Source organism: Podarcis tiliguerta (genome assembly GCF_965153285.1).
Source record: "Podarcis tiliguerta genome assembly, chromosome: 6".
Taxonomy (NCBI): Eukaryota; Metazoa; Chordata; class Lepidosauria; order Squamata; family Lacertidae; genus Podarcis; species Podarcis tiliguerta.
In genome coordinates, this window is record NC_139539.1 from 6,071,598 (window position 1) to 6,081,392 (window position 9,795).

A 9,795-nucleotide genomic window follows, 5' to 3' on the forward strand; every position below is an offset into this window, starting at 1 on the left:
CATTGGGACTGTTGTTGTTTACACCAGTATGGTGTAGTGGTTAAGAGCGGTAGTCTCGTAATCTGGTGAACCGGGTTCGATTCCCCGCTCCTCCACATGCAGCTGCTGGGTGACCTTGGGCCAGTCACACTTCTTTGAAGTCTCTCAGCCCCACTCACCTCACAGAGTGTTTGTTGTGGGGGAGGAAGGGAAAGGAGAATGTTAGCCGCTTTGAGACTCCTTAAAAAGGGAGTGAAAGGCGGGATATCAAATCCAAACTCTTCTCTTCTTCTCTTCTTCTGTTGGAAAAAACGCCCTGGGAAGGCTGCAAACTTCCCAAGTCTCCAGAGCATTCCCCAGTGGCTCCCTCTGGCTGCAAATCTTCTTCAGTCCAGAGCGGCCGGTAATAAGCAACCCTTCTCTCCTGAAAAGAGCACGCCAGTCTTCTGGTGTATCATAGCAGATGAAAAACTCAATTGTAGTTCTAAAACTATTTTATTTACAGTCTTATACAGTGGTACCTCTGGATGCAAACGGGGCTCCAGAATGGATCCCCGTTCTGGATGCGAATGGGATCCATTCTGGAGCCCCGTTCGCATACTTAGTAAAACGTAAGACACAACAGCGTGTCTGCGCATGCGCGGGCCGCATTTTGCCACTTCCGCATGATGTCATTTTGAGTATCTGCGCATGTGCAAGTAGCGAAACCCAGAAGTAACATGCTCCGTTACTTCTGGGTTGCCGCAGAGCGTAACTTGAAAACGCTCAACCTGAAGCACGTCTAACCCGAGGTATGACTGTATACCGAGATCAATACATCTGTGCTCTCTGAACACCAGTACAGAACTGCAACACACAGAGAAGTGAAATCAACTTCCAATAGTACTCAGAAGGAAGAGATAAGACAGACTTCCTTTCTCATGCTCTCTCAGACACTCACATGATGTATACAAATCATAGTACCACTCGCTGGAGCAGCTCGGATAGGTAAAAATCCCAACAGGAGTATGTACTTCTTTGCAACCACTGTGTGCCATCAGTGCCTTAACCTTCATGCTGCCTTTTTAAAAAATCCCATTTCTAGTTGAAGAAGAGTCTGAGCCAATGGCGGAAGAAGATGGCGCCTCTGCCGAGGCTGAAGATGCTTTGGCAGAGTACGGGGCAGCAGCTGGCGAGGGACGAGAGGATCCTGAGGACTTCTTTGCTCCTGGAAAGGAAGAGCAGGCTCAAGGAAGAGCCCCAACGACAAACGAGACGCTGAGCAGTGGGGTGAAAGCTGCGCCACAGGCTGGGACAGAAGGCCTGGCTGGCAAAGAGGACAATTTATGGGGTGGCCAGCAGGTGAGATCCAGGTCTAGGTTCCTTAAGTGCAAAGTGGGGCTGCTCTCGGGAGGGGACTTGGGAGGTTCAGACTCCCCTGTCTCCTTGGGCTGTGTGCTTGACCTGCAGCATTTTTGCTTTTCTCATAAAAGGTTAGGATTGATAGAAAGGCTAGCTGGTTTTGTGGGAATGTTAAAGATAGTAGGAAAGGATATATTATCCATCCTACACTCACACTAGTGAAGTGATGTAACAGAGCAGATTCCCCTCACTATATCTGGAAGCTAGTTTGCAGGTTCATTTGACTCTCTTGTTGTTGTTGTTTAGTTGTTTAGTCATGTCCGACTCTTCGTGACCCCATGGACCAGAGCACGCCAGGCACTCCTGTCTTCCACTGCCTCCCACAGTTTGGTCAAACTCATGTTGGTAGCTTCGAGAACACTGTCCAACCATCTCGTCCTCTGTCATCCCCTTCTCCTTGTGCCCTCCATCTTTCCCAACATCAGGGTCTTTTCCAGGGAGTCTTCTCTTCTCATGAGGTGGTCAAAGTCTTGGAGCCTCAGCTTCAGGTTCTGTCCTTCCAGTGAGCACTCAGGGCTGATTTCCTTCAGAATGGATAGGTTGGATCTTCTTGCAGTCCATTTCCCTTTTGATCCCTCTTAAAAGAATAAAGACTCAAGAATCTTTCTGAGCAAAGTAACAGAAAGTTTACTCACATTTCAGTTCACAGTTTGATCCCTGAAAGGCAGGCTTTACTTAGTGGCAAAGTGTGAGTTCATCTCATATGGAAACTGAACTCATGTGCTGCTGGCTGAGATCCAGCAGACAGCAGAATTTACATTAAGACAACACTGGAACAAGACAACTTCAAGACTGAGAAAATGGCTGCATGACTCGGATCTTTTCTGGAGTCAGCCAGAGCCACATCCATCTCCCAGGTCACATGCAGGGGGAGGCTGCACCAGACCAGTGGAACAGGAAGTTACCCTGACTGGATGTCCCTCTGCCTGTGCCCACTCTAAGGAAATAAGGAATGTTGCATTTGACTGTACCAATGGATTACATCCCACAAGTTTTCCATGGCATTTTGTTCTGATATCTCAAGGTAGGGATAATGAACCAGTGCACCCCAGGTGTGGTCAAGTTATAGGTCCCACAACCTCTGACCATGTTGACTGGCACTGATGGGGGTCCACCAAACATTTAGAAGGACACACGTCCCTCTTCCCTGCTCTTAAGTCATGCAGAGGCTCATGTCACTAGACCCTCCTCTAATTCCCCATGCCCCTAAAGTGAAGCAAGGACTGCTCCTTTACCGAATGAGCACACTGTGTCTTTCAGAAGCTTCAAAAAGCTTCTGAGTCCTTTCCTTACAGGGAAAGACCATCGTTCAGTGGCAGAGCATCTACTTTGCACATAGAAGGTCCAGGTTCAATTCCTGGCATTGCCAGGTAGGAACGAGAAAGACCCTCTCTGCAATCCTGGAGGACCACTCTTTGTGGACTAGACAAAACTAGATGGACCAGGGTTCATAAGAGCTAAGGAGGATAGGAAGGCAGGCTGTTACCTTCAGCTGTGCTCCACCTTCCGAACCAAAGCAAAGTCCAATTTCCATTTTGAGGTGGTGGCTCTGCAGCAAACGGCCTGTGTTCCTATCTGGAGAAAATGCCGGAGACCTCCTTACACAGAAGGAGCTTGAGTTAAGTTGCCCTCCACCCTTCCCTCATCTTCCCATGGTGTCAATCTATTGCATTCCATGTCTTTGCAGTACTGTCCCTTAGGACAGGTGTGGGAAATTTCAGCCCTGGGGGTCCAATGTGGCCCTGTAGTCCTCTCTGTTTGGCCCTCAGGACTCTTCCCAGGCCTCACCCCTCAAGGACTCTGCTTCACATCCTGAGTATTTTTGCCCAGATGGGGGATAGGGGTACATGGATGTGTGAGTGTACATAGAAACTAGATAAACAAAAATAAACTTTTTTGCTCCACCCACTTTGCCTCCGGCCCCTTCCACCACTGCCACGCTGCCCTTAGAAGATTGACCAAAAAGCAACGTGACCCTCAAGCCAAAAATGGTTCCCCATGCCCTTCTTACTCATTTGAAAGGAAACAGAACAGCATGACCAAATAAAAGAGGCAAATAATGGCATATACAGGCAATTATCACAATAATTCATTTTGTTTCCCTTTGAGTTTTTAAAATAAGATGGCTAATGAGTAAAAATCGAGCTCGTTTAATGAGCTGTGTCATTGTTTTTAAAGGTGTTGCAGAGTTTTTGAACTCAAGAGTTGGGCAGAAGCTTAGGTTTCATTGTAGCCTTTCATCTTCTCCTGATTTTTTCTTTCTTTCAGAGTCAGCTGGATGCGGAGCTCCATGTGACCGGCTCCAGTCCCCCAGCAACCTTGCCAGAATGCGATTTACAGGGTAATGTTCTCAGCCAAGACATGGGGCAGCCCAAAGTGGAGGTAGCATCTGGCGAAGCCTTCAGCACCACGGACAGCTCAGCAGAGACCGAGGAGAGCAGAGGCCTGGGCAATGGTAGGGAATGCGAAGCTGGTCATGCCCATCTTCTGAGCGGCATGGCACCTGCCACCAGCCAGGTCAGTGGCAACACAAAGCTAGACTTATTTGTGTTGGTTGTCATGTTACCCAACTTTCTCTGCTCATTTTGTGGGGAAGCCGTAAGCATTCTCAACTGGCAAGGCTCTGCTTTGGTGGGAGGAGTTTAATATGTAGCCAGGCTTAGAACTGTTGGTTCCTGTTCAACTGTGGACCTTCCACCATTCATCCTCATTGGATGTCCCCAGATATACGAGAATGAGAGAGAGAAACTTTCCTCTTTCTATATACGCACCAGTCCTAAGTCTCTTCCACCTGCCTCTCCTCATCTCCCCCACCCTTTGTCTTTCTTTTAAAGTAAAATAAGCACCAAGATAAAAGGGACGTGGGTGGCTCTGTGGGTTAAACCACAGAGCCTAGGACTTGCTGATCAGAAGGTTGGTGGTTCGAATCCTTGTGATGGGGTGAGCTCCCGTTGCTCGGTCCCTGCTCCTGCCAACCTAGCAGTTTGAAAGCACGTCAAAGTGCAAGTAGATAAATGGCATTTCCGTGCGCTGCTCTGGTTCACCAGAAGCAGCTTAGTCATGCTGGCCACATGACCTGGAAGCTGTACGCCGGCTCCCTCGGCCAATAAAGTGAGATGAGCGCCACAACCCCAGAGTCGGCCACGACTGGACCTAATGGTCAGGGGTCCCCTTTACCTTTAAGCACCAAGATGCTTCAGTCTTTTCTCCGATGGGAATACAAAGTTATTAGGAACATGGCAGCTGTTGCATTACAGAGTATAAAAAAGAAATAAACAAAGATGCATACAGTAACTGTTTCCTGAGTTTAATCTTCAGCCTATCCCATGATCAGGCTTTTGGAAAATCTCGCTGTGGATTTTGACCTCACCCCTTCTAAATTTTGTGCCACCTTTAGGCTCCATTCCATTGCAAGATAGTTAAGTCCTGCTTTAGCAGCCAGCACAGTGCAGGTGCAGCTGTGGCAGTAATTAAGAAGAAGTATAAAGGTTAAGGTAAAGGGGCCCCTGACCATTAGGTCCAGTCGTGGCCAACTCTGGAGTTGTGGCGCTCATCTCGCTTTACTGGCCGAGGGAGCCGGCGTACAGCTTCCGGGTCATGTGGCCAGCATGACTAAGCCGCTTCTGGCGAACCAGAGCAGCACATGGAAATGCCATTTACCTTCCCACCTATTTATCTACTTGCACTTTTGATGTGCTTTCGAACTGCTAGGTTGGCAGGAGCAGGGACAGAGGAATGGGAGCTCACCCCATTGCGGGGATTCAAACTGCTGACCTTCTGATCTGCAAGTCCTAGGCTCTGTGGTTTAACCCACAGCGCCACCTGCGACCCCAAGCTGTGGCAGTGGGAAGGGTTAAATAAGCCTTTTTGAGTCCATGGCTCCCTTGACCAACTACAGTGGTGCCCCGCAAGACAAATGCCTCGCAAGACGGAAAACCCGTAAGACGAAAGGCTTTTCCGTTTGCAGAGACGCTTCGCAAGATGAATTTCCCTATGGGCTTGCTTCGCAAGACGAAAATTGACGAAAATTTTCAGGGGTTTTTCCCGCTCCAAAACCCCTTTTTCTGAAGCGCTAAGCTGCTAAAAGCATTTTAGCAGCAAAACCGCTAATCCCTTAAGCCTTAAAAAGCCGTTTTTAGCCCTTAAAGTGCCAATAGCGCTAATAGCGCTAATCCGCCAATGGGCTTGCTTTGCAAGACGAAAAAACTGCAAGACGAAAAGACTCACGGAACGGATTCTTTTCGTCTTGCGAGGCACCACTGTACATTCTTTCTGTGGCCCCTATGGGGCTCAGGAACCCAGCTATGTCACCCCTTGCCTGCAGAGCTGGCAGCGCCTCACCCTTTTTCAAACACCCTCCCTTGTGGAGTTTTCCCTCAGCGTCCTGTCCTCTCCCCTTTCCTTGGGAGTCCTCTGAACAGCTGCAGCTGCTGCCCCTGGCCTCTGAGCTGCCCCCACTGCCCCACAGAGAGGTGCCTCCTCCCACTGCCCCACAGGGGCCTGGGAAGCACCCCCTGGCCAGCCCCAGAGGCACCATTCGCCTGGGGAGCTTGTAGCCAGGGCTGCTGCCACAAACAGCTGTGCAAGCCTTTGGGAGGCAGAGACGCAAGAGGGAGGGAAGGGAAGGAAAGAGAGTCAGGGGCCAGTGTTGCCTGCAGCACCCCTGACCACCATTCAAGGCACCCCAAGGTGCCACAGTACACTGTTTGAAAACCACTGGGTTAAATGATCAAGCCACGGCTTGGCTGCTGCAAAGCGAGTGCAAAGTGGCCTCGCTTCTGAGAATAACTCTTCTCTCTTCCTCCAGCAGGCATTGTTGAAGTGGGGCATCTATTTGGCTGTTTTATTTTAGCAATAGGGAGCAGGTGTCCTAGAACGGTGCCCATAATTGCATGCGGGGCGGGGGCCCTTCTGCTCCTCCAGACCCCATTGAGATGCCTCTCGCAGCGATGATTAAACTCTTCCCTCCCTTCGCTTGCTTCAAAGAGCTGCCTGGGCCGCCTGGCCTTGCAACGGACTCTTGGCGAGTCTATTCTTAGCCTCTCTTGTTCTGTCCTCCCTCGCTTAACAATACCTCAAGTATGAGCCACACGTTTCATCTGCGAGAGCGTTCACTGAGGTAGGAGCTGGGGCTAAGAGGGAAGCTCAGTTTCTGGAAGTGTTTGCACCTGGGTTGATGGGCCCAGAGGATGGTGCCGGGTGTCGTTTGAAACATGTTACCTGCATGACATGTATTCCAAGAGTGGAAAGAATACTGTTGCCCAGTGGCGTAGCGTGGGTTGTCAGCACCCGGGGCAAGGCAAGTAATTTGCGCCCCCCCCACTGCACTGTCCCTCCCCCAGATAGTCCCTCGCTCTCTCTCCGCACCGCACCGCATGCCTGGCACCCTCCCCTCCACAGTGGGCGGCGACCCGGCGGCTCGGATCGGATTCGCACAGCCAGCACTGCAGTGAGAGAGAGTGAGTGAGCCAGGTAGGGGCAGAGAGCTGCGAGTGCGAGCGCGCCCCCCCCCCCCGATGTTGCGCCCGGTGCGGCCAGCCCCCCCTGCACCCCCCACGCTACGCCACTGCTGTTGCCTTCAGCTCCTGTTTGTGGGTTCCCACAGGCATCTGGTTGGCTGCTGTGTGAAATGGATGCTGGACTAGATTGGGCTTTTGGCCCAATCCAGGAACCAGGCTCTTCTTTCCAAGCACAATTCAAAGTGTTGGTGCTGACCTTAAAGCCCTAAACTGCCTCGGCCCAGAATACCTGAAGGAGCGTCTCCACCCCCATCGTTCAGCCCAGACACTGAGGTCCAGTTCCGAGGGCCTTCTGGTGGTTCCCTCACTGTGAGAAGTGAGGTTACAGGAACCAGGCAGAGGGCCTTCTCAGTAGTGGCACCCGCCCTGTGGAATGCCCTCCCATCAGATGTCAAGGAAATAAGCAACTATCTGACTCTTAGAAGACATCTGAAGGCAGCCCTGTTTAGGGAAGGTTTTAATGACTGATGTTTTATTGCCTTTTTAATATTCTGTTGGGAGCCTCCCAGAGTGACTTGGGGAACCCAGCCAGATGGGTGGGGTATAAATTAATTAATTAATTAATTTATAATTTATTTATTTATTTATTTATTAATTAATATAATAATTTCTTCTTGGTTTCTATGTACTCTGCATGCATTGGTTGCCTCTATGTTCCTAGAAGTGCTCACTCCAAAACTCTCTTCCTCCATCCTTGTCCTTTGAAGCTGCTTTTAACTCCCTGAATACCCCTCTTTTCCCCAGGCTCCTGAATCCAGTCCCACCGCTGAGAGATGGAGAAGCGAGGAGATTACTGAACCTCTCCTCAGCAGCTTCTTCAACCCCACTACCCTTTGGCTACATGATTAAGGAGAGTTAGTGGAGAGGTGAGGACGGAACCGGAGGACATCTCACTCCACGCTGGCAGTTTCCATGCTTTCTGCCGTGCAGTCGCTAAAATACAGGAAGGGAGCTTGGAAGGGAGGTCATCAGATTGGACTGTCCTTCAGCAACACAAACGCAACAGAGAAAATAAGAAAATTCCTTCCAGTAGAACCTTAGAGACCAACTAAGTTTGTTATTGGTATGAGTTTTCGTGTGCATGTATCTGAAGAAGTGTGCATGCACATTAAAGCTCATACCAATAACAAACCTAGTTGGTCTCTAAGGTGCTACTGGAAGGAATTTTTTTATTTTGTTTTGACTATGGCAGACCAACCTGGCTACCTACCTGTAACTAGAGCAACAGAGAAAGGGAGACATACCTGAACAAGAATGGCTGTTTCTGAAGCCTTAAGTCAGGGGTGGGTGGAAGGTCAACTGGGATCTGCTGGCTGAACGTCTGAGTGATTTGAACTCGATCCACAAGGGTTTCTGGTGTCCAATTGTTTAACAGTGGCAACAATAAAATGCCTCACCCCCCCCCCCCAAATCCTGCTGAAATGATCAAGCCAGTGGTGGGGGGAAAGGACTTTGAGAGCAGTTCATTTCTGGCCCTAAGAACAAATTATTTATTGCATCATTTATATTCCACCTTTTCCTCCAATGAGCTGTAGGTGGCGTGCATGTTTCTCTCCCCCGCCTCCAATCCCAACAACAGCCCTGTGAGGTAGGTTAGGCTGAGAGGCACTGGCTGGGCAAGGCTCATGGCTGAGTGGGAATTTGAACCCTGGTTTCCCAGGTCCTAGTCCAGCACCCTGACCGCTACACCTTTCTGGGGTTCAAAATTCTCCTTCAGTTTCTGCCATCAAAACTTGGCTTTGATTGGTGCATCTCTGGGTTTGAGTGAAAGCAACGTGAGTGCCCAAAGCTTGAAGTCTTCCCACCATAAGATCACAACGCCCATGATTCAGTGTCTCTGAATGTTGCAGTGAGAATGCAGGGCAGCATCAGGGGGTCTCTTTCTGCCTGGCATTCTGAGACCTCCATGCTGCCATCTCTGCAGAATGTGTGTAATATCTGGAGGATTGTGAATTGATGGGTGTGTCAATGGAAGGAGTGAAGGAATCTGGAGCAGGGTTTTGGAAGCCTCAGCTTTGGGGGCCAAATGTGGCCCTCCAGAGCTTCTTTGGCCCCTGGGGCTCTTCCTGGGCCATGCTTCATCCCATTACTCTGGCTTCTCCTTGAGAGATTTTGCCTATGATAATGACATTTCTTTGTTGGGGTGGAAGGTGGAGAGATGCAGGGGAATGTAGAAACAGCTGGCTTTTGCATGGCTGGAATGTAGCTTCCTGCATGAGGTAAGAGGCATATCTCTTGCTATGCCTGTTTTCACCTCTGGCCCTTCCCAGCACTCGCATGTGGCCCCTGGAAGGTTCTCCATAAGGGAATGTGGCCCTCGGAAAATGTTCCCCACCCCTGCTCTGGATAGTGAATGAAGCTATTGCAGATGGATCCATTTTGGACTGGCCGGAATCCAGACTAGGGTCTGAGCCAGAGCACAGATGCTTAAAACCCACTGCCTGACCCTCTCTCCACCTTGAAGTTTTCCATATATCACCACAAGATGCTCCCTTGCATCCTGATACATGTTCTCCTGGTGTTTGATCTCCTGGTGTTTTCTTAACCATCAGGTCCAACTGCAACCTTCAAGAGAATCTGTCGCTCAGCACACCGGTTGGCCTAACCCGCTCCATGATCAGCAAGGAGGGAGACGTGCCAGTGCAGAGCTCAAGCAAGTGAGCCAGACCACGTACTCAAAAGGACAGCACCCCCTTTGGCACTCCCCAGCTTTCCCATTTCCTCTCCTTTGACTGTCACCCCCCCCCCACATTCTCCCAATTCTCTTCCACTTTGGTGCTTTCCAAAGAGGAGTATTAAATACAGGATGGTGCAAAGTGTGTCCCCACCGGTTGAATTTGTTTAGAACCTGTGATTTGCAGAGGTCGAAGGCCCCGCCTGTGTTTGACCCCCCCCC

General features: G+C 50.1%; 1 protein-coding gene across 2 annotated transcripts in view; it reads left to right on the forward strand.

The window, feature by feature from the left end:
- The window catches only part of LOC310680589 (tripartite motif-containing protein 54-like), a 35,937-nt gene extending 26,357 nt beyond the window's left edge, over positions 1 to 9,580 (forward strand). The window contains exons 8-11 of one of the 2 annotated variants that reach the window (XM_083447449.1): positions 1,064 to 1,320; positions 3,655 to 3,897; positions 7,644 to 7,765; positions 9,452 to 9,580. In XM_083447449.1, coding sequence (XP_083303575.1) covers positions 1,064 to 1,320; positions 3,655 to 3,897; positions 7,644 to 7,748 — 605 coding nt within the window. In that variant the 3' untranslated portion in view covers positions 7,749 to 7,765; positions 9,452 to 9,580. Of the gene's footprint in view, positions 1 to 1,063; positions 1,321 to 3,648; positions 3,898 to 7,643; positions 7,766 to 9,451 lie in introns of both variants that reach the window. The other variant, XM_083447448.1, reaches the window with a different exon arrangement.
- Positions 9,581 to 9,795: the final 215 nt, after the last annotated feature.